At 49.0% G+C, this 25,355-nt stretch overlaps 1 protein-coding gene across 4 annotated transcripts in view; it reads right to left on the bottom strand.

Annotated features, from left to right (window-relative positions):
* Positions 1–24,112, bottom strand: part of ASAP2 (ArfGAP with SH3 domain, ankyrin repeat and PH domain 2) — a 172,396-nt gene extending 148,284 nt beyond the window's left edge. For 3 of the 4 annotated variants that reach the window (XM_039231024.1, XM_039231025.1, XM_039231026.1), the window contains exon 1: positions 23,958–24,112. In XM_039231024.1, the coding sequence (XP_039086955.1) occupies positions 23,958–24,083 (126 nt within the window). In that variant the 5' untranslated portion in view covers positions 24,084–24,112. Of the gene's footprint in view, positions 1–23,214; positions 23,234–23,957 lie in introns of those variants that run through there. The other variant, XM_039231027.1, reaches the window with a different exon arrangement.
* Between the last annotated feature and the right edge of the window lie 1,243 nt (positions 24,113–25,355).

Here is a 25,355-nt window from a genome sequence, read left to right as displayed (position 1 = left end):
GCGTCTACCCAGGGAAAGCTTCTTGCGATCTGATCACAGGTCTGCGCTCTGGGGAATCGGGCACAGCACAGGTTTTGCTTGCTGGTTCCAGAGCGCTCACAGGCCCCGGACCCCGCCCGAGGCTGCTGTGGACTCCTGCACCGTGGACGTGCCGTGGGGGCTGGGGCTGACTCAGGTGCACGGCGGCTCGTCCGTACTGCGTCAGCACCACGCCAGTCCACCAGGCTGTCCACAAAACAACCTGGGCCGCCCAGCCCGCTGGCTCTCCGCAGATTGTTATCAGCAACTTGACATTGCCATAGCAACTGCCTCTGTATCTTGCCACATTGATCAAACCATATCCTAATTGTTTGTTTACGCATCTGTTTACACTGCAAAACTGTCAGCTCCTAGAAATCCAGGACATTGTCCCAATTCACATTAGCAAGCACGCCAGTGCCTGAACAGGACAGGCAGAGCTCCAACGAATGATGTAAAATAAGCAAACAAAATCCTCTCTTCTTGCAGAGATCAGCTATTCTCAACCAATGCCTTCCTTTCCTCTTGGGCCTTCACAAGGTCCCCTCCTCACTATGCACACGTCTCCATCCCAGCCCACGCGGACAGAGGGCCCCAACACCTCCCCTGCCCAGATGCAGAGGTGAACACAGTGCACAGAGCCGTCCCCACCGGGGCCCTGCGCTTTCTTACCCTTCTCTAGACAACTCACCTCACCCTCCCAGGCTCAGGTACTTTGTCTCCCTTCCTGCAAGGCTCTCTCCTATCTCCCTCTGCTATCATTAATTCATCATCACTCAACAAATCTGCTGAGTGGCTTTTTTGTGCATCAGGCCTCGTTCCCAGCTTGCAGGTCCAGTAAAGGTTCAGGTTCTGAGGAAGAGATGTGAGCCCCAGGGCCCCACCGTCCTCTCCAGGTCAGAGCTGCCCTCTCCCACCAGGCTAGCAGCACACGAGGAGGCCGCTCACATCTCCTGCTTCCTTTGTGGCTGCCCCGCTGCACTGAGGCCGGTTACCATCAGGTGGGGGGACTCCTCTGTCATGGCCCAGGGAAGTTCAGAAGGGGGAGACAGCAGAGCTGGGGCTCACACCCACCCCTGTTGTTGCCAATGAGGGAAGTCTGGCCCACTGCCAACATGCCCAGAGCAACGCAAAGCATGGCGTGTGATACCACCACGACAGAACCCTTCTATCTTTCAACCTGCTTGGACTCTTTGACCCTGAATTTGAGATGCGATGACCTGGGGCGGGGGGGTGGGCGGGGGAAGGGACACGATTCTGAAAAGGCAAAGATATCTTTTCTCCCAAAGTCCTCGCTAGTCTCAAGGCCCTCAAATCTTTATGAAAACTCCTCTCCTCTGCAAAGTCCTCTCGCCATCGTGACCGTCCACTCACCACACTGTCCTCCGTCGAAGCATTCCCACATCAAGAAGAGTCAAAGCCTTTAGGAGGGAGACGTGAGGGTATTTGGAGCCACTGGAAATGTCACAAAAATTCATCAGAAAACAGGACTATTGATGCATTTTCGCTACTGTGACAATAAAACTAAAATTTCAGTTATAGAGCACAATTCAGGAAGAGTACCGCTCATAGTGCCTTTGTCAACAGAGCAGCATAAATTTACATATATTAGGTACCAATAGATATAATTTGCATTTGGGTGTGCCAGCTCACATACACATTCTGTTGTCCCTAGGGATGCTGACAAATTCCATGTTCAAATGGCATCGATGGTTTTTTTTGCCTATGTGACAGCCAGCTGGAAAGAGACCAATTGTTGGTCATTCACAGATGAACTCTGCTCAGGAGGAAGGGCACCATTTACTTTGTCCAGCATAATAAAAATACAGCATCAGCCTTGAAATGGGCTCACTTCTCCTATGGCCACCCAATCGCCCTTCCCCAGAGAAAGAGATCTAAAATCAAACATCAAAGTGAAGCAACCAAAAGGAGTGAGAAAATCCTAAAAACAGGGATCACAGACTCAAAGGCCTGGGTCCCGCTTAGCTACCTACCATCTAGAATCCCTTTCCCTTCTCCTTAAGGATAACCAAGTGAGTGGGTGGGATACAAAAAAGGAAATATGCAATGTAACTAGAATACTCACTATGACACATGACAGAAACATTTTTAAGACTAAAGACAGGATTCTCTCAAAAGGATGTTTCATTCCAATGATAAATAATTCAACACTGATGCCTTCTCAGGGTTATATGGCCAAAGGGTGCTTCCTGTCACAGACGGGACATAAATTACGCCTTACACTAAAATTTGGGAGCTCTTAAAAACCTGTTATTTAGAGATTCCCCTTGCTGCATTTAAATTATAACCACGCCTACGCTCATAAAGTTATCTGAGCTTTCCTCTCCAATCCTGCTGCTATTATCTGGTTATTATGAATAAACAGTACCTTTTCCCAGAACAGCTAATGCCCCTAGTATTAATAGTAACGACTACTATTATTTCTCTTCTGATGTAATGTGCAAATATTTCTAAATTATCTGTCCTCTCTAGTCATTCCTAAAGATAGTGACATACAACAAACAACGCATGTACAATACTTTCCATCTCTTTTAAAATAAAGAGACTGAACAGAGAGGTTTTTGAGCATAAAGAATCTGTGTGCATGTACATGTACTCAATACCACACCCGCATATTTCTTTTCAACTCAATAAAAACGATTACTGAGCAGCTCTCAGGTACTCAGATGGTTCAGGATAACAGAAAGATTATGCACTGGGCAAGAGCTGTAAATCCCTGTTCGAATCTCACAACTACCACTTACTAAATATCTTATTTTATGAAGCCATTAAGCCTCTGGGAGTCTGTTTCCTTGGCTGCAAAATGGGCATAAGGCTTGCCTTTCACAAACTGTGTTTTGAAAAAAATCAAGAATAAAAAGAGCTTATTTAAAAACAAAACAAAACAAAACAAACAAAAAAACAGCTACTGTTCTCAGGAATCTGCAGTTTGGTTTCAGGAAATAAGAACACAAACACAGGAAACAGGTCCACAGTGCAAACGGTGTGCTTGTTTCACAGGAGATCAATCATCCCGCAAAACCAGCAAGGGCCTCAGCGCCGGGCACTGCAGGACACAGGACAAGTGACACCAAAACTAAAACCCTCCCTCTGGTGAGCATGGGCCCTGATAATGAAGGGGTAAAGTGGGCAGCAGAGGCAAGGTGCCCTAATGGAGAGTATCCTGATCAATGAAACTCTTTTTGGCTTTTTTAATGTTTATTTATTTTTAGTGGGAGGAGGAGTAGAGAGAGGGAGACAGAGGATCTGAAGCAGGGCTCGAATTCATGAACCACAAGATCATGACCCGAGCCAAAGTTGGATGCTTCATCAACTGAGCCACCCAGGCGCCCCGTGAATGGAACTTCTTGAGCACAGCAAGCTGGATGAAGACTAGGAAGGTAGACGGGTCGGACTAGAGAGCCACGGAGGGGAGGCAATCCTCTGCCAGCGGACAGTGCCCCAGGCACAGGACCCCCTCCCCGCATCCTGCTTTGGTTTGCACAGCCAACTCCTCTCCCTAACCCCTCTGGGCTGGGCTCTGCTGACAGTCACTCTGTCCCAGCCCACCCTCCATCAGGCCAGGCAGGAGAAGGGGCTGGCTCCTAGACCAAGGTGTTCAGCCTGCAATCTCTCTCCAGATGCCAGGCACTTCTCCACCCTGGGGTGAGAGCTGGCACAGCAGCATCCAGACAGAGTATACACACAGGTGACATCAGGCAAGGGAAGAGCCCGCTTTGAAGATCACTTAAAGACATTTTAGTGGGTGAGCAATAGACCTCTCTGATTTTCTTCCGGGCTGCCTGTGACCTATTCCTCGAGTCCTCTCTCCCACTCAGACACACCCCTGCCACTAACGGCCCAGTGTGAAGACAGAGAAGTGATCCAGGATGACCCAGGGAGGACCTGGCAGAGGCCAGAGTTCAGAGCAGCTTTAGCAGGGCTCACTCCACCCATCTCCCCTTTACTCATGTTCCACAACAGGCCATAGAACAGCCTTTCAAGTCACAAAATTCCCAAGCTGGAAGATACCTTGGAAGTCCGTATTGGGCATTTGCAGATCAAAAAAGGAAGCAAAAGGTATCTGGAGGGAAAAAAGCTCAGGAGGGGCAGCAGGCAGATTTGACAATCCCACGTGGCCAGAGGAAGGTGATCTGGCTCCTCCCATACGCAGGCTGGCAATTACCGAGCATATATGAATGTAGGAATATAACGTGCCTGAGATAAAATAAGTAGGTACTGAATGAATACATTCACAGTTGAATACATTAACGAATAAAGTCATGGGTGATCTTTTAAGTGGTCAGTTCCTTAAAGGGAGAGACAAGATCGTATTTCTAATATTTTTGGTATAATGTTTACTTCTCATATACAGCGTTATACTCTACATATACGCCCTGCTGCCAAGGTCAAATACTTAACCTCTGCATCCCTATTATGTGCAAGGCACTGAGGGTGAGGCGTGCTCTCAAGTAAGCACACCTGACACAAACCCCCATCTTCAAGGATGCTGCCTCTTCCCCAAACCTTTCCCTCATCCTCGCCCGACACAATCCTTGTTTCTCCCTCTAGCTCATGAGCACCTTCGAGGAACTCTGTAGAGCCCAGGGCATGGTGACCTACGTATTTAATGAGAGAAAGATGAAGGCCTAGACCACCAACCACAAGCCAACCCAGCCATGGAGATGGCTGATGCCAGAAGGCAGGTCTGACAGATGGGTAGCTGCTGTTTTACTGCAGTTTGTCTTTCCTCTGTGTTCCCACCGCCCTATTTCAGGCCCCAGTGACCACTTCCTCGGGCAGTGGCCAATGCTGCCTTATTGGGCCCCCTCCCTTGGACCCTTCTCACTCCCCACCCCCATGCCTGATCAGTCTTCCTTAAGCCTAGCTCTGTTCACTTCACTCCCCTACTCAAAAACCTTGGATTATTTCCCTACAACTTTGGATAGAAAAGGCCACTTCCCAGGGTAGCAAGTACCTGGCCGTGGCAGCAAGCAGAGATGTTTAAAACAGGGGCCCGTGTGATAGGTGGACCACCAGACTAACCAGTCCAGGTCGGGACAGGCTCTATAGTCACACCCAATGCTCTTACCCAGGAGGGGAAAACTTTCTCTAGAAGAGCCAGATGGTAAATATTTCAGGCCTTACAAGGCACATACGCCATCTCTGTTGCACATTCTTTAGATTTTGGGGTGTTTTACAACCCATTTCAAACTATAAACACCATTTTTAGCTTTTTTGGTTTTGTCTGCATACAAGCACCAGCCGTGGGCTGTCGTATGCCTGCTTTGGCAAAACAGGGGCAACTCCGAGCGCCCTGAACCCATGCTGCATTGTTCTAACTTCCACAACACCTGAAGCCACAGGCTGCTCCTCTGTCTTCCTCTTTTGATGAGATTCCTGCTCGAGAAGCATGAATGCACTGAGTGGGGAAGCAAGGGACCACCCTCCCCCCAGCATCCAGGGAGCACCTCCAGCTGTCGTGACCCCATTTCACAGCTGCATGTGACACATACCAGGTCTGTCCCAGTGATGGATGGACAGATGGACAGACAGACTGATCGACTGATGCATCAGCGGATAGATGGACAGGCGGATGAATGGACAGATGGATAAAAGGGGACCAAAGTGAGTCAGAGAGTAGCCGCTCTAAGAATTCAGAGAAGAAAGTGGTTCAGACAGACTGGTGATATGTGGAAAGGGTTTACAGAAAAAAACAAAAAAAAACAAAAAAACAACAACAAAAAAACCCCGACATGATTGATATATTTTTCAACAAAGAAATTAGGTATTAATAGAGATGCTTTATACAGTAGAGATCGTGATCACTCTTAAAAAGGCTTTCCTGTTTCAAACGGTGCTGTGCTGATCTTGATTTTGCAAATAAAAAGAAATTTATTTCCAAACACATACAGCCTTCTGAAGGGAAAGCTATAAAATCACAACATCCAAAGGATTACCTGCACCTTCACGTTCAGCAGACGCTCGCTGAGAACCACGTGCCGGGCTCCGCGCTGGTTGCTGGGGGTCACAGAGAAGCTAACACTTGATCCTTACCCCGGGCACACTCAGTCTGGAATGGAGGTCCAACACGGACACTGGTAACAGCAAGCGGGACACACTGCGGGTTTGGAAGCTCCCTCACCCCAAAAAGGAAGTGCCAAAGCACTCTGAGGTCAGATAGGAAACCGCACAGCTCCTTCTCCCCCTCCTCGCACTCCCTAGCAGCAGACTCCTAAGGGCCAAGGGCAGTCCGCACAGAAGGCACATGTCCCAGCAACAGATTTCTGCCTCAGTCGGCCATGGCCCAAACCCTGTCCTGAAAGCTATACCAAATGCCTCACTTACTTGGGCCAACACCAATGGAAGGAGTTGTTCCGCATAAATTCATATTCTCCGTAAACTAAAGCTCATCAAATTTCCACCACAAACTCCACGGAAATGCTCTTCGGGGAAGCGCCTGCTGCCTGCCCACCACGGCGCAGGACACGGATTTGGACTCCGCTGTGGCATCGTGAGACCCTCAGGGATTCCCGGGGCGGAGGGGTGGGGACACTCTTGTGCACAAGTCTCATTCTCTCTTTGCCTCCCTTCTGCTGGGCTCAGCTGTTGAGGGCTGGTTTCTGCCATTTCATTACATGGTCTTTTCTAGAACCTTGTGGACGACAAGGCCCTGACCTACAGAGAAACACAAAGGGCTTCATAGTAGCTACTTTACCTGGGGGTCTTTGGTTTACTTGCAGGTCCTAACGCACAGCCTACAGACACCACCTGTAATTATCCAAGCTAATGGCACATTTTCCTTAGGAAAAAACAGTAACAAATCTCTGAAACACTCATGTGCAGACACTACCACACCCTAATCCAAACCAAAGTCTAACAAAGCGTCGGAGCCCCGCAGCAGCTCACCTGGTGTCAGGGGTACAACTAAAGCCCTGAATGTGACATCCCAGGCCTCACTGGCCTCGTGCACAGACGCCTGGCAGATGCAAGGTGGTTCGTAAACTAAAAGAGCAAATAAAACCGAGGCCCTTAGGAGATGTCATATTAGCTCTGACTAAGCAATTTCGTCATAAGATCAAGCCTCCTTTACTTTGCTCTGACCATAAAGAAAAAAACTGTGCACGTCAAAAATTAAGGTCCCCCCACATTGTCACAGAAGAGAGTAAGTGGTTTTTCAAAGAGAGAGAAGGATACACCGAGTTCTGGAAAATGGAGGGAAGGCAGTATGGCAGGAAAGAAGGCCAACTCTCCATGGCGCCACCAGCCAGCAGCTCAGGAGCATGTCTCAGGAGGTGCAGGAAGGCAGGCCTCCCCCCGAGCGCCCCAGTTACAGCCTCCCTCCCGAGTCCCCTCTGGCTGGAATATCCTCTTTTAAAAAGAAAACACAGGGCGGAGAGAGTCTGGAAATACGAGGAAGGAGTGAAGGGGGAAAGCAAGGGAGGAAGTGGGGGCAGATGAGAACTGTGAGCTTCAGATGCCACCTCAATCGCAGCGGAAGTAACTCGGCCCCCAAGGAAGAGACAGAGGCAGGAGCGTGGAGGAGGAAAGAGAAGGAAGACAGAGAGGGTGACGAGCCACCTTGCCCCCCGCAGTTGTCACCGAGGGCCATGCCTGCTGGCAAACGATCGGGCAGGCAGCACCTCTTCCAAATCACAAGCCTGCGACCTGGCAAGCCACACCCACGACAGACAAAAGCTACAGGTTCTGACAGCCCAGCAGCCCCAGGAGCAAACACACCTCATTCCTATTTGCCAAAAAAGAGATTTACAAGGTGGGAAGAAAACAGGGAATCTCAACAGTTATCTTTTCTCAAGAAGTGAGTGGTCTCCACGGCGACCATGTACAGAAAGGAGCGACCAAAAAGCCACATTAGCCACAAAACCAAAGGGCTGTTCAGCACTGGCTGCTGCAGAGACACACGAGGCCTGTCCCCTGGGCTGTAGACTTCCCAGGTGACGACTGGGCGTCCAGGCTGAACAAGCGAACAGGTGAAACCCACTTACCAATCCAAGTGACATTTCTACTAACTTACTTTGCGACCAGAGAACAAGCAGGCACCCCTTCCAATTTCCTTACTATATTCAGAGCCTGGATGAGAAGGAACAAAACAAATTAAACATAAGAAACTTGGGCTGTATATGCGAACAGTGTTCTTAAATGAAAGTCAGTCATCCAGCAAAGTAATTGAGCCCCTATTCTGTGCAACCCACCAGGCATTTAAAGATAATTAAGAACTGATTCAGCAACTAGGCAATACAAAGAAATGAAAGACACCCAGATCGTTAAGAAATAAATAAAATTATCATTATTTGCAGATGACATTACCTTGTATACAGAAAATCCTAAGGAGTGCACATACACACACGCAACTATTAGAGCTATTAAACAAGTTCATCAAGATTTCAGGCTGTAAGATCAATATACAAAAATTAATTCTCTTTCCATACACTAGTAATTAATAATCCAGAAATTAAATTAAGAAAATAATTCCATTTATCGGGGTACCTGGGTGGTTCAGTTGGTTGAGTGACTGCAGCTTGGGTCATGATTTCATGGTTCATGAGTTTGAGCCCCACATCAGGCTCTCTGCTGTCAGCACACAGCCTGCTTTAGATCCTCTGTCTCCCTCTCTGCCTCTCCCCAGCTCACACTCTCAAAAATTAAAAAAAAAACAAAAACAAAAACCCAATTCCATTTATAATAATAGCATCAAAAAGAATAAAACATTCAGAAATAAATCTAACAAAGGAAGTGCCAGACCTGTACGCTGAAACCTAAAAAACATCGTTAGAAGAAATTAAAGGCTTAAATAAATGAAAAACATCCCAAGGTAACAGATTAGGAGATGCTAAAATGGATTAAGAGGTCTATACTTCAAAATCGATCTGCCGATTGAATGCAACACCCATCAAAATCCCAGCTGGTCTTTTGGCAGAAACTGATAAGTTGATCCTAAAACTCACAGGACAGTGCAAGGGACCTGAGTAGCCAAAACAGTTTTGGAAAAGAAGAACAAAGTTGGAGGACTCAAACTTGCTCATTTCAAAAATTACCATAGCCTCCAGTACTGAAGACTGTGCGGTACTAACATAAGGAAAGAGAGAAAGATCAATGGAGTAGAACTGAGGATCCACAAATAAACCAATACATCAAAGAACAAGTGATTTTTAAAAAGGGTGCCAAAAGAATTCAATGGAGAAAGAACTCTTTTCAACAAATGGTGCTGTAAGGCACCTGGGTGCTTTGTCGGTCAAGCATCCAACTTCAGCTCAGGTTATGATTTCACGGTTTGTGGGTTCGAGACCCACATCCAGGTCTGTGCTGACAGCTCAGAACCTGGAGCCTGATTCGGATTCTCTGTCTCTGTCTCTCTGTCATCCCCCAACGCCCACTCATGCTCTGTGTCTCTCTCAAAAATAAACAAACTTAAAAAAATTCTTTTTAATGTTGCTGGGACAACTGGATATTCACATGCCAAAGAATGCAGTTGGATCACTACCACACATCATATACAAAAACTAACTCAAAATGGATCAAGGATTTCAATATTAATAGTGCAAAAACTAGAATTCTCCAAAGAAAATAGAGGTGTAAATCTTTGTGACCTTAATTTAGGCAACAACTTCTTGGATATGCACAAATGACCAAAGGAAAAAAGATATTATGGCCTCCATCAAAATTAAAACCTTCTGTGCTAACAATTCACAATACGTGAGAAAATACTTGCAAATCATATATTTGTTCAGAGTCTAGTTTCCAAAATATATGAAGTACTCTTACAATTCAACAATAAAGACAAAAAAAAACCATTTTAAAAATAGGCAAATCTGAAGAGGTATTTCTCTAAAGAAAATACACAAATGGCCATAGGCACAAGAGACCATGCTCGGCACTATAGATTATCCATCATGAAAGTGCAAATCAAGTCTATATGATACCAGTTCATAGCCACTTGGATGGCTATTTAAAAAAAAAAACAAAAAAAACAAAACAAAAAACAACCCCAGACAATAGCAAGTGTTGACGTGGAGAAACTGGAACCCTTTACACATGGGAATGTAAAGTAGTGCAGCCTCTTTGAACAGTCAGGCAGTTCCTCAAAATGTTCAGCAGGAGTGCCGGGATGGCTCAGTCAGTTAAGCATCTGACTTCAGCTCAGGTCGTGATGTTGCAGTCTGTGGGTTTGAGCCCCACATTGGGCTCTGTGCTGACAGCTCAGAGCCTGGAGCCTGATTCAGATTCTGCGTCTCCCTCTCACTCTGCCCCTCTCCCACTCATGCTCTCTCTCCATCTCTCAAAAATGAATGAATGTTTAAAAAATGCTTTTTAAGTTCAACATAGGGTGGTCATATGACCCAGAAATTCCATACCTAGGTATACACCCAAGAGAAAACATACGTCCACTCAAAAACCTGTAGAAGAATATTCATAGTAGCATTATTTATAACAGCCAAAAGTGGACACAACCCAAATGTTCATCAAGTGATGAATGGATAAAGAAGTCATAAATCTGCACAATAGAATATTACTAGGCCAGAAAAAGAAATGAAGTATAAGTTTATAGTACAAGTCAGATGAACTTCAAAGACATTATGCCATGTGAAAGAAACCAGACACGAAAGGCCACGAACTCACTGGATGAGTTCCATGATGTGAAATGTCTAGAACAGGCAAACCCAGAGACAGAAAATAAATCAGTGGCTGTCAGGGCTAACAGAAGGGGGGGGGGGGGGGGGGGGGCAGAACGATCACCAATGGCTATGGGGCTTCTTTTCGGTGTGATGAAACTGTTCTGGAACTGGACAGTAGAATGGCCACACAATTGTGTAAATAAAATTTAAAAAAAATCAATGAATTAGTGTAAAAGGGTGAACTTTATGGTAGGTGAATTATATCTCAATTTTAAAGTAAAAAGCAACAAAAAACAAGTGCCCCAGGAGGCCACAGAAAGATCTTTAAAAAAAAAAAAAAAACAATTCAGTTTAAAAATAGAATTCATAACCCATACTTTCTTGGGACTACCAACTAGCCATTTCTTGCTGATTTTTATTCCCACCATTTCTTCTGGAGTCTTTTCAAATCCAAAATATGTGATACAAAGATTGATGGGATTTTCAAGCTGGAGAGGGTAGTAAAGATTTACTAATCCAAACCCCTCTTTTTATTTATTTATTTTTTAAATTTTTAATGTTTGTTTCTTTTAAATTTATTTCTGAGAAAGAGAGAGACAACATGAGCAGAGGACGGTCAGAAGAGGAGACGACACAGAATCCGAAGCAGGCTCCAGGCTCTGAGCTGTCAGCACAGAGCCGGATGCAGGGCTTGAACCCATGAACTGTGAGATCGTGGCCTGAGCTGAAGTCGGATGCTTAACCGACTGAGCCACCCAGGCACCCCTATTGAGTTATTTTTTTTTAAAGAAGGTGAACTGTTTTATTTATTTTCAGAGAGAAAGAGCACACAAGCAAGGGAAGGACGGAGAGAGAATCCCAAGCAGGCTCCGTGCTGCCAGCACAGAGCCTGGCACAGGGCTCGATTCCACCAACCACGAGATCATGACCTGAGCCAAAATCAAGAGTCAGACACTTACCTGACTGAGCCACCCAGGTGCCTCTCTGAACCGGTCATTTTAGAGACCAGACACACTGGACAGTGACTTGCCCAAGGTTTTATGGCAAGGTGGAGACCAAATCAGAACTAGAATCACCTCTCCCCATGGCAGGCACTTTCCACTCTACCATGTGAGCACAACCAAACCCGTAGGCTGCATCACGGAGCACAGCTTCCAGTGAGGAGAACACTGGCTTTCCCAGAACCTAGGGAAAAGCAATGAGATATGAGCAGAGCAGTATTTACTTCAAGTTTAACAGTCCAAACGATTTAATGATCACAAGCCCCTGTGATCCTATCATTCACACAACCTGCTCTTCAGCAGTGAAGCAAAGCACAAGAGAGACAGAACCCAGAGACCAAGACATGACCTGCAGGAAAGACTGTGAAAGCTGCTCCCCAGCGAGCAGGGGCCCAACAACACTGCCCCCTTTGTCCCAAACTTGAACTAGAACTGCACCCAATGACACTCCAGCTCAAGTACAACCACCCTGTTGATTCTGGTGATCTTCCGGGGAAGGGAATCTCTAAAGGAGGGAATGGAAGAGGTGAAGCTTATTTCACTCTAACCTCTTGAAAAGCCTAAGTATGATCAGCTGAGAGAGAGAGTAGAGATGATCAGAAAAAGTAGAGCGGCAAGAGGCAGGCGAGTAGAGCGGCAGACAGCTGCAGACGCAGGATGCTAAGAGCTGGAGAGGCCCTGAGCTGCATCTCACCCAGCCCTGCGCTTCACCAATGAGGCCCCAGGGGCTGGACCAGAAATCACCAGCCCAGGGTCGACCAGCTCATTAGCAACAGGGCAGGGCTATCAGAGGAGGACACACAGCGCGAAGACTCGACGTTCCCCTTCCCCTGCAGAATTCCCTCAAAGTCCCCGGGCTGCCCACAGGGGGCGGGCTCCTCGGCCCGACTCTGCCTGGACACGCCACATCTGTGACTCACCCTTCAGTGGCCTTCTCTGAAAACACAGATTTGCTGACAAAGAGGGAAATCTGTACGGATCTGATCACTGCCTACGTGGCTGTGAAGTCCTTTACACACACTGTGACAGTAGTATCAGTCCCTTGGCTCTGAGGAAGCCAGATCTCTCCTTTTAACTCCCTTCGAGGCAATTGAGGTCACTTAATAAACACCTCTGATGCTAAGTACCTCCCCAGGGGTTAGTGTCTGATGACCCTGTCTGGGCAATCACACACCCTCTAAGTCAGCAACAATGGGGACTGGCCTGCAGAAGGTCTATAATTACCAGCCTGCGCTACAGAGACCCACAGAGACATCTAAAGAGGAACAGAGATGCCAGCAGGAGACATCAGGTGATGCATTCAAGGGCCAAGGGGAGTAAGAGTCAAAAGCACCCCAGCGTGAAGGGTGTGGCCAGGAGTACTGGTCCCATCAACTGCTGGTGTGGGATGGGGGGCCGCAGGCATGAACTCGTCTGCGTCCGGGCTTCCTCGACTGCAGGGCAGAGGAAATAGGACCTACCTCACAGGGTCTTTGAAAGGATTCAGTAATGAGTCTAATACACAGCACAGTCCTTCAAATGAAATTAAGGCTCAAAGCAATGTCAGCCATGGTTGCAGTTGGTTAAAAAAAAAAAAAAAAAAAAACTATGCTAAAAATGTGACTTCTTCTGCGAAGCCAGAGACAGAGGGCCCCAAATCCTGACCACCTTGCTAGAATCCTAAAAGACAGGGAAACTCACCATCAGAGGGAGGTGTCTCCATCGCCCACTCAACTTTATTGACAGCACCTACGTATAAAATCACATTGACGAAGCCATCTCTGGGATCGAGTGGAAAGATGACATCATCGCTAACACCGTTAGCAGGGCAGGCCCCTGCCAGGCTCTGATCACGGCCCCAGGCCGCTCGTCTCTGCAGGGCTGGGCATGTCGGCAGAGCAGTGAAGCAAGGAGAGAGAAATCATTTCTACAGCAACAAGGACAGTGAGGGAAAAGAACAGCAAGGATTTCCCAGAAGCACGCACTCAAGAAATGCAATAATGTTGGGGCACCTGGGTGGCTTAGTCGGTTGAGCGTCCGACTTTCGCTTAGGTCATGATCTCGCGGTTCGTGGGTTCGAGCCCCGCGTCGGGCTCTGTGCTGACTGCCAGCTCGGAGCCTGGAGCCTGTTTCGGAGTCTGTATCTCCCTCTCTCTGACCCTCCCCTGCTCACGCTGTCTCTCTCTCTCTCCTAGAAATAAATAAAAAAAAAAAAAAAAAAGAAATGCAATAATGCCAGTCACTAACACTGACAGCGAGAAGGGTCCTGGCAGTCACAGGGCATCAACACAGGGAGCCGTTTCTGGCCCAGGTTATACAGAGACAGCTAGCTGCTAAGAGAGCAGACCCTCGTGTCAAAATGCTGGAGTTTTGGGGCGCCCGGGTGGCTCAGTCAGTTAAGCATCTGACTTTGGCTCAGGTCATGATCTCCCAGTTCGTGAGTTCAAGCCCCGCTTCGGGCTCTGGGCTGACAGCTCGGAGCCTGAGCCTGCTTTGGATTCTGGGTCTCCCTTTCTCTCTGCCTGTACTCTGTCTCTCAAAAATAAATAAATGTTAAAAAAATTTTTTTTTTAAATGCTGGAGTTTAAATCCTGCCTCCGCTACTCCCTAGCTCTGTGATCTTGGTAAAGTGGCTTGGGTTCTCTGAACTGTGCAGGGTTTTTGTAACAATTAAACAAGGTGATAGTACATGTAAAGAACATAAAGCATGTCTGGCACACAGTAAGCACCCAATAAATGCTAGAAAGACAAGAGGAAAAAACGACAACAGTGACTGACAATAACACTTGAGCCATGCTGTGGCTGTCCCAAACACACTCGTGTGACAGCATCATTTCAAGCACGTAACCTCACCAAAAGCAACGGCCTGCCAAGTATCCCTTAAAACTCTGGGCAGGAAGATACCTGAACGCGTACTATCGCTTCACAAACAAGCCTGCCCTACAGAGTGAAAGGATAGGGAATAACATGCCAGCAAAACAGGGAGTAAAACCTAGAGAACCGGCTGGCAGAGACGCAGTCCAGCTCAGGGGCCTGAGAACAGGGCGCAGAGATGCATTCACAGGTGTGCTCAGCTCCAAGGCACGGTAAGTGCACCAAGTAATCCATGGGACCACAGGAGAAATTGCCAAGCCTGGCCCCTGAAACAATGTGGAGCACACCATGGCTGCCAAACCACAGCCGCTTCCTCTAAACACCTGGACTACCCGGCAATTTTAACACTGGCTGAGGGTACGACACTTCCCAGCTAGACTCTAACAACCAACTCACGGGGTGCCTGGGGGGCTCAGTAAGTTAAGCGTCCGACTTCGGCTCAGGTGATGATCTCATGGTTCGTGGGTTCGAGCCCTATGTCAGGCTCTGTGCTGACAGCTCAGAGCCTGGAGCCTGGTTCAGATTCTGTATCTCCTTCTCTCTGACCATCCCCTGTTCATGCTGTCTCTCTCTCTCTTTCTCTCAGAAATCAATAAAACATTAAAAAAAATAACAACCAACTCATGACGACAGTATAATAATCGTAAGCTCGTTTAAAGAGCATTGTTACAAAGTCAATCACGCACTCCAAAAACAATTAACTGAAAGACTCTTGTCATCAAGCCTAGGAGCTTTTGTCTGAATTCAAGGGGTCCATAAATTTGGATTGGAAAAAAGAAGTGTGTCTGTATTTCATTATCTCCTAAGTAAATTTAGCATTTTTCTTCTGTAATGAATGTAAGCAACACGCCATGCTAATAGCAGCCACACCTGTGACTCTAATAAGAGCTATATTAACGTAACTTTAGAGTTTCAAATATCTCACAATATTGCCTATACTCATCAGGACTTCAAAACTGAAGTACTGGGGCGCCTGGGTGGCTCAGTCGGTTTAAGCATCCGACTTCAGCTCAGGTCATGATCGTGCGGTTCGTGGGTTCGAGCCCCACATCAGGCTCTATGCTGACAGCTCAGAGCCTGGAGCCTGTTTCAGATTCTGTGTCTTCCTCTCTCTCTGACCCTCCCCCTCTCATGTTCTCTCTCTGTCTCAAAAATAAACTATTAAAAAAAAACAAAACTGAAATACTTATTAGAACCACTACCAAACCTTGATATTTAATGTTTAGTAAAGAAGCACACATTGGTATAGATTTTTTTTTTAATATACTGCTAACTATATTTCAATATATTTGGTTCCCTTTGAAATCCTCTGTACTGTAGGATTGCAAAGCATCCTTCTGAGGAAAGGTCACTGCCTTCCTTGGAGTGTCTCAGAGTGTGCCTCGGAGGCACAAAAAAGGCTGCAGATAAACTGTAATTGCACGTAAAGATGAGACTCTAAGTGGTTTATGGGGAAGGAGCCCTGTCCACTTTTACAATCCTGGAACCCGGCCGTGACAACATATTGGTAGGCACCCAGCATATATTTATGAATTAATAAGCAAGGCAAAACCAAATACAAATAAAACTACAGCCCAAGTCTTCCAGACCCGTTTATTCCACAACATGATGCACATAATGAAACGACGATGGTACAAACGTAGCTGGAAGGGCCCTTGGCAAATGCTTTAAGGCCACATGACACATAAGAGTTGAAACCAAGGAGGCACATTTGTACTGCGGACAGTGAGCAGGTGAACTCCCCAGCCCTCCGTAGCAGGGAGGGGGTGTTTGGGGGGCAGGACCAGAGACAGGATCTCAGGCATCCGACACAGTCACCTGCTGTCCTCTGCCCAGAAATGGCAGCACAGAGAAACGAACATGCCCTTCTGCCCAGGTCTACACAGATGGCCTTGAGTCTACCAGATCCCTGTCTGCCATGAAACAAAATAAATATTCAGGATTGGTTTTAACCACAGTTCTCCAATAGTGACTGGAGCAGCACAGCCTCCACACTGACGCTAAGTAGCAGCAGAGAGATGCTTCACTACAGAGATGCAGGGAGGTCCATTCTCCAAGCGGCCTGGGTGAACTGGGCTTGACTTCTGCCTTGTGGGGCAGGAACTCTGTCCTGCTCACCTCCCTCACCCCCCCCCCCGCCCCCCCCCCCGTCCGCCCCGGAGCACCAGCACACTCCACGCAGCACCGACCTCCTCCACACTGCTCCTCTCCCCCACCACTACCACCTAGGCCAAGACCCTCTTGCCCGGATGCCTGCACCAGACTCCTAGCCACACCAGTCTCCGCTTTCTCTCTTTCTAGTCTATTCTCCGTAGAACAATGGCCCGTGACATCTGTAAAATGTAAATCAGACCATGATTCCCTGCTCACACCCTCTGAGAGCCTCCTGTCACATCAGAACAAGGTCCAATCCCCTCCCAAGACCATGAGGCCTGTGTGACCTGGCCCTGCTCTGCCCTCACCCTTCTCTGCTCGCCCTCCGCCTTCTTCCTGTCCTTAAATGGCCCAGTCCGGTCACATCTTCCGGCCTTTCCGCGCGCTGTGCTCCCATCCCCGCTCTTCCCCACTGGCATCCTCACTGCACTTTGGCGCTGCTCTAACGTCACCTCTTCCGAGACCTTGCTTGATTTGTCTCCCAATCTCCAAAGTCGCTTTCTAGTCCCAAATTCTACGGAACTTATCATTACTTGACATTACTTGACATAATTATCTGTTCACTGCAATAATTACCAAGCCCAGTTGTGGAGTAGCTTTCAAATCCCGAGGAGCTCCAGGCCCCACCCAAACCAGGAAGTCAGAGTTTCAGGGACCAGGCCAGGCGCCTCTGTTCCACAAAATCCCCCTAAGTGACTCCAACTGCAGCAAAGATTCACACTCTGATCAGTGCTTCTCAGACTTTAACATGCAGGCAAGGCACCTGGGGATGTTTCATTTTATTATAGTTTATTGTCAAGTTGGTTTGCATAAAACACCCAGTGCTCATCCCAACAAGTGCCCTCCTCCATGCCCATCTCTCCCCTTCCCCTCTCCTCCACCCCCTTTCAACCCTCAGTTTGTTCTCAGTATTTAACAGTCTCTCATGGTTTGCCTCCCTCCCTCTCCTTAACTGTTTTTCCCCTCTTCCCCTCCCCCATGGTCCTCTGTTAAGTTTCTCCTGTTCCACGTATGAGTGAAAACACATGGTATCTGTCCTTCTCTGCCTGACTTCTTTCGCTCAGCATAACACCCTCAAGGTCCATCCATGTTGCTACACGTGGCCAGATTTCATTCTTTCTCATTGCCGTGTGGTATTCCATTGTACATATAAACCACATCTTCTTGATCCATTTGTCAGCTGATGGACATTTAGGCTCTTTCCATGATTTGGCTATTGTTGAGAGTGCTGCTATGAACATTGGGGTGCATGTGCCCCTATGCATCAGCACTCCTGTGTCTCTCGGGTAAATCCCTAGCAGTGCTATTGCTGGGTCATAGGGGAGTTCTATTGTTCATTTTTTGAGGAACCTCCACACTGTTTTTCAGAGGGGCCGCACCAGTTTACATTCCCACCAACAGTGTAGGAGGGTGCTCGCTTCTCCACATCCTCGCCAGCATCTAGAGTCTCCTGATTTGCTCATTTTAGCCACTCTGACCGGCATGAGGTGGTATCTCTGTGTGGTTTTGATTTGTATTTCCCTGATGAGGAGGGATGCTGAGCATCATTTCGTGTGTCTGCTGGCCATCTGGATGTCCCCTTTGGAAGGATGTTATTAAAATGCAGACTCAAGGGCACCTGGGTGGTGGCACAGTTGGTTAGGCGTCTGACCTTGGCTCAGGTCATGATCTCATGGTTCACGAGTGTGAACACCCTATCAGGCCGTCAGCCATGGAACTCTCCACTGTCAGCACAGAGCCCGCTTTGGATCCTCTCACTCCACCTCTCCCCTGTTCGTGCTCTTTCTCTCTCAAAAATAAACATATAAATTTTTTTAAGGTTATTCATTTTGAGAGAGAAAGAGAGCGTGTGCACGAGCAAGCAGGGGAGGGGAAAAGAGGAGGGAGAGAGAGAAGCCCAAGCAGGCTCCACACTGTCATTGCGGAGCCTGATGCAGGGCTCAAACTCACAAAACATGAGACCATGTCCTGAGCCAAAGTTGGCCACTTAACCGACTGAGCCACCCAGGTGCCCCAGAAATTAACATTTACAAAACAAAAATATAAAATAAAACATAGACTCAGTTCCACTAGGTCTAAGGTGGGATAGGAGATCTATGTTTTTGACAGGCTCCCAGATGATGCTAATGAGGCTGGTCAGTGGGCCTTGCTTGGAGCTGCGAGGAGCTAAAACATCACTGTCCAACAAAACTTTCTGCAAGGATGAAAATGTTCTAGATTTAAACTGTCCAATGCACACATGACCACTGAGCACTTGAATTTCAGCTAGTACAAGGGAGAAACTGAATTTTTAATCTTAGACTACCATATTAATACAGACTTAGAATATGTATGCTCCATGAAGGCACCAATTCCTAGAAATGTGGAGCGTAAGAAAAGAATTAAGAATCCCCCCCAAATCCTTGGCCTGCGCGGCCTCTGCAGCTGGGACGCCATGAGGACCCTATCAGAGGCTGAGTTGGCATCACCTCAGGAATGGATCAATACTGACCTAGGGCAGGAAGACAGACCCAGGAGGTCATTCTGAGACACTTTAGTGACTAAAGCATGTGGTAACCCACAGAGCTCCTCCCCACAGCTGCAGGCACCCCTGACCCATGCCATCCCTAGGCATCCGTGATTCTGGATGATCTTCCAGGCCCAGCCCTCACACTGACTTGGTTTATTACGCTGATTTGTTTACAGGATGCCTGCCTCTCCCCCTAAGTTGTAGGTTCTTTCAAAGAGGGAACTAACTCCATTGGTATTCTATTCCCATCACCTAGCACACAGCGGACGCAATAAATACTGCATGAATGACAGAGCCTGGGACAGACTGGGAGTAGCATCAGTGTGTTTACCGTTAATCACAAGAAAGAGGGGAGACAACTATGAGTGGGAGGGAGAGTTACATAACAAGAGAAAATCGTTCCTCCTTAAATGACTCAAAAACTTCCAAACATGTTAAGTCCAGGTTTCAGAACACAGCATAACTAAGGTGGCCCTGTTTGACCAGAGGACCTCATTTCCCAAAACACAAACGCACAGGCAAGAAAAGATGATGTCCTTCCGGTAGCAGATGCAAACTCTGCTGGCCGGGGATCTGGAAGAGCCCTCTTCACAAAGGGCTGAGGTTCAGAATCACATTCTTGCCGAAAAAGCACATTGGCCAGGTTCCCGCTGTCACCGCTGGGAGCCCCAAGGACGGGAAGGCCCCTGGGAGTCCGTGCAGCCCAGATGCTCATTTTACCCCCGCAGTTAGAACCCTGTGCTTGTGACAGCAATTAGATTTCCAAGGTAACCCAGGACAACAGAGTAGAGAATTATGACCCCAGAAGGAAACAGATTAAATTTTAATACTTACAAGTCAACGACAAATTTATTTTTAAAAGTACACATCTAATTTTTAAAAGTACACGTCTAACAAAGCCAAATAAGCAAGGCAGCATGGATGGCACTTTACAGGAGGGTTTAACTATCAGTGTGAATATTCCAAGTATGTATACAATTTTTTCTTATTCCAAAAATATTTCAAAGTGCCTAGAGACTCAAAGAAACGGAGACAGAAGTAACCCCCCCCAAAAAAAGGGGGGGTGGGAAGCTCACTTTTCAGAGGTGTGCCACAACTACTTATTTTTTTCCATAATATCCAAAAAACAGCAGATTCCACCCAGTTGTAGCAGATTTTGCTAAAAATGTGTACAATAATTACTTCACCCAGAAAAATGATCACCAGGCAAGGATTTTAAAACAGCTATGTGCTGACCTGCTGCCGAGACAACACACTGGTTAAAAAAACAAGCATGGGTTAACAAATAGTTTTTCATTCACTTCACTCATTCAACCATTCATCCATTTCCTCTATCTTCTTACCCAACCCCCACGTAAACTGATGTTGGTGCCAAAGCCCTCAACACGTTCTATGGATTAAGTCTGATATAGTCTGTCAAGCAGCTAGTATTTACTAACCCAGGTGTCTGGCAGATACTGCGATGTATATTATCTCATTAAATTGTTCCCACCACTCTCTGAAGTAGAGAGGTACTGTTTTCCAGAACTTAGTGCTGAGAAAACTAAGAAAACATTACGTATCTCACCCAAGGTCACACAATGGGGAAATGGTGGAGTCTGAACTTGAACCCATATCTGTCCAACAAATGAGGGAATCAGAGAATTCAGCATTACTAAAAGTAACAGAAAACGGGGGGCGCCTGACTGGCTCTGTCGTGGAGCGTGACTCTTGATCTCAACTCCCAGTCTCAAGGTTGTAAGTTCGAGAGCCCTACGCTAGGTGTACAGATTACCTAAAAATCACCTTAAAAAACAGCAACACTTCTGAAAACAACATGGAGCCAAGTTCAATTCCAGCTCTTCAACTTACTAGGCTCTATAACCTTGAACAAATTACCCTTTCTGAGCCTCAATTTCCTCATGTATAAGGCAGCGATAAGAAATAAATACAACAGATGTGACGTTCATAGTACAGGGTAGGGACCCAACAGCTACTAATAGACCAGCTACAGGTGTTATGTATCCGAAAAGTACATTTCATTTGTAAAACGATTTTTATCAGACACAACCTATATTGGAAATAACAGGTTCACAAAGGCTTACTGGTTTAAAATTAGTTTGCTAATCCCATGACTCATTTATTTAAACACAAGAACAGGGCTTGCAAATTTTAAATTTATTTTATTTGCATTACATGAGTAACTTACATCACAAGAGTCACACTTTGCCTCACTTTGGTATGAAAAGTAGATGCTTTTTGAAAAACAAAACATGTGGGCGTCACTTAATAAAACTGTATTTGGAACAAGTTTTAGAAAAGGGAATGAACATTACATGCCCAGGAAGAGCATTATTTGAAGGAATCCACAGTGATTCCTCAGGGAGTAAACACCTCTCAGATCTAGTTATCTCTAAATCCAAACTCAGAGAGAGTCTGGGTGGCTCAATCACTTAAAGCGTCTGTCTTTGGCTTGGGTCATGGTCTTTCAGTTTGTGAGATCAAGCCCCTCATCAGGTTAGCGGAGCCTGCTTGGGATCCTCTCTCTTGGCCCCTCCCTCTCTCAAAATAAATAAACGTTTTTTAAAAAGCCAAATGCACATATTTCGTATCATAGTATGAACAGTGGATTTGCTTAACGTGAAGACAGACCTGGGGCAACTGGGCGGCTAAGTCCACTGAGCGTCTGACTCGGGTCATGATTTCATGGTTCATGCGTTTGAGCCCTGTGCTGCGCTCTGTGCTGACAGCACAGAGTCTAATTGGGATTCTCTCTCTCTCTCTCTCTCTCTCTCTCAAAATAAATTTTAAAAATTGAAGACGACTGACTTGTAATGATTTCAATTTTTTCATTTTTGAAAGTTTAACCAATCCATGTGCTTTGACGGCAACATGAAGCTAGCTTGCAGTTTAATAAAATGACCAAATCCAGTCTCTCTTTAATCTGCTCAGCAACTGAGCTCTCGGGTAATCTCCTGCACAGCATACAAAAAAAGCTCTGGAACTTATACACTGCAAACAAAAATTAATCAGAGGAAGGGTATGCCAATTTTAAGAGCAACTCCTATTTGCCTAACTCTCCAGCATCTGCCAGTGTTAATAATGTTTAACTGACAAACTGCAGTGGAGAAAAGAAACAGAACTTCACGTATCATCAAGTCTTCTTTAAGGCATCGAGTACAAGGCTTCCTTCCCTAAAGAAACACTCAAGCTACTTTTTGGTTGCAATAGACATCATTAATGGTGTATTCTCAAAATATGATGGAAATGTTCCCCTTGCTTTTCAACCAGTACTTCTGAAAAAACTTCTTTGGGTCATCTCCATCTGCCTCATTTAAAGCCATCTTTTTTTTCCCCCCCAATTTGAAGCCATCCTTTTTAAGCCTTGCTGACATAAGTAGACGGAAAGATTTACATGCAGCCCATCTCCACCAAAAAAAGGAGAGAAGAAAGGAGGGAGGTGGGAGGGTGCCCTAGCTATACCTAAGACATTCAGAATGTTAAATTTATGACTTGTAACTGTTTATGTCTACAAAAACATAAATTCCCATTAAGAGAAACATTCTGGATTCCCCCCCTCCCAAGCAATTCCTAACAGCAGATGCTTTGCTCAAAGTGGGCAAAAAAATTAATGGCACCCCTTAATTAAAAGCTCTGCAGTGACCTCCCCTCACTCACTCTAGACCAATCATCTTCTTCTAAAATGCCTGCAATACCCCCATTTTAAGGCTGTAATTTGACATTCGGGCCAAGAGAAATTTAATCATCTTTCTATACTGGCACACGTGTGGCCTGCACACGGGTTACCTATTATGAGCCAGGCAGTGTGCTAAGCACCTTACACACCGCGTCTCTGACCCTCATAATCACCCGGGAAAGGATGTATTTATGACTCCCGTTTGCTAGGTAAGGAAAATGAGGGCCGAGGGGCGAGGAGCTGCCCCAACCACACAGCAGCAGGGGGCCCTGGACTCCCAAACTCTGCCCTTCAACGCACGCCGCTTTGATTGTCAACCTGCGCTGGTTCATCCCTAAGGGTTCTCTCCGCAGCATGTGGAGGGCTTACCAGTTAGCACTAGGCGGGATGACTTTGCACCTTGAAAGCCCTTCATTAAAATCAGGCCTTTTCCAGGCTGATGGGGAGGGAGGCGATCAGGGGTTGGCGGTGAGACCCACGCAACTGGGGGCCCGGCTACCACGGGTGTAAGGACCATAAGCCCCGGCTCGGCGCTCAGCTCCGCGCACTCGGCTGCCGGGTGCGGGGCGGAAGGCGGTCGGGCCTTCCCGGCTGAGGGGTGCACACCTTCCCGCCCACCCGCGGTCCTCCCGCCCACCCGAGGGTCAGGCACAGGGGGCCAGGGCTGCAGCGGGGCAGGCTGCGGGCAGCGGAACCTTCCAGAACAAGCGGGAGCTGGGCGCCCGGTGAACGCCGGCGAGCCCACCACCCCGGCGGCGGCGGGCGCGGGGGTCCCCGCTCAGCGCCCACCCCGCCTTCCGGGCCAAAGTTGGCCGCGCTGCGGGGAACCGCCCGGCCCAGGCCCCCCTCCCCAGAAGGAAACGAGGGCGGCGAGAGGGGAGGGGGGAGTCTTAAAAGGGCCCAAGGTAGCCATCGGCCATGTCCTCGGAGCCACCTACACGGAACAAAGGGCTTCTGTGTCGGGCAGGGGCGGCCCGGCCGCGGCCGCTGTGGAGGAAAAGAAACTTTTCCCCGGGTGCGGGCGCGAGGGGCAGGGGCGGCGGCGGCGGGCAGGGCGCGACGCCACCTGAGGCCCGGGCCGCCCGCCCCCGCCGCCGCCCGGCGCCGCTCACCTCCTCGATGGCCGCCACCGTGTTCCGGCACTGCGCCGTGCGCGTGGTGAAGCTCGAGGCCGTGGGCGCCTTGTAGTCCTCATGGGTCTCGGCCACGAATTCCGACACGGTGATCTGGTCCGGCATCGCCTCGGCGCGCGGGCGCGGGCGGCCGGCCGCGGGGGAGCCGCCGCCTCAGCCGCCGCGCGGGCTCCGACCGGCCGCTCGGACGCCGCCGCCGCCGCCGCCGCCGCGCCCGCAGCTCGCCCGGCCCGCGGACAAAGGGAGGCGCCGGGGCGCGGGCCGCCGCAGCAGGAGCCGCCGCAGGGCGCGGGTCGGCCGCCCGCGGGGCCCGGCGGCGGGAGCAGGGGGCCGCGCGCGCGCAGCCCCGCGCAGCTCGGGCCCGGCCGGTCCGCCCGCCGCGCCGAGGGCTCCGCCGCCTGCGCTCCCGAGCGAGCCCCGAGGCGGACGCGCAGAGCCGGCGGGAACTGCCGGCCACCGAGCCGCGGGCCCCGAGCGACTCCCGCGGAGAGGGGCGGGTCCGGGCCGGGGGCGGCGGCCGGCCGAGCGCGGGGCGGGGCGGCGCGGAGGGCCGGGCCGCCAATCCGCGCGCTCGCCGCCGCCGCCGCCGCCGCCGCCGGGAAGCAGAGCCTGCAGGAAGGAAGGCGGCGCGCGCCCTGCCCGCCGAGCCGCTCGCCCGCCGCCGCGCGCCGCATTGTCTCGGCGTTCGGGCCCCGCGCCGCGCGCCGGGGTTCGAGGGCGCGCCCCGCTCCCCACCCCCCCCCCCGGGCCTGGCGGGCACGCGGGGCTGCGTCTCACCTTTCTGGGCCCGACCACAGCCTACCCCTCTGGACCCTCCTCTACCCGGCGCTAGGAACCTTCCTTGGGGACCCCCCCCCCAAAACCGCGGGGAATGCCCGTCCGGGCGAGGGAGAAAGTATGAGGAGCCCGCCCCCTGCCGGACGCCGCGCTCCGCCCCGGCCCGCACCCCGCGCCGGGATGCCTCCCGCGCCCCGCGGGGCCGACTCCGCACCCCACCCCCCCCCGCCGCCAGTTTGGGGGCTCGGTTAACAGTAACAAGAAATGACCCTACGGTGATGCTCGCGTGCCCTACGTAAGGTCACCTAATCCTCACAGCCTCGCGAGGCATGTAACGCGAGGGTTATTTGCTTTATCTAGAACACGCCGCCCCAGAGCACACCGTGAAGGCCCCCCGGGGGCGGCCCGGGATTCAAACTCGGGGCCCGCCGACTCGGAAGTCAGGACGCTGCACGGCTCACAGGCCCCTGGTAAATGTCCCGATCGTGTTCCCTAAAGCTTTCCGAGCCTAGATCCTTCTGTTGGTTGGAAAGAGCTGTAGAGATCAGGCCGGGACCCACCCTGGGGAGATAACCGAACGCCCTCAAGTGGAATTCCTGC

The sequence above is a fragment of the Hyaena hyaena genome, unplaced genomic scaffold (genome assembly GCF_003009895.1).
Source record: "Hyaena hyaena isolate Hyena2069 unplaced genomic scaffold, ASM300989v1 scaffold_53, whole genome shotgun sequence".
Taxonomy (NCBI): Eukaryota; Metazoa; Chordata; class Mammalia; order Carnivora; family Hyaenidae; genus Hyaena; species Hyaena hyaena.
Note: the sequence above shows the minus strand (reverse complement) of the source record. Positions and strands in the feature narration are given on the sequence as shown.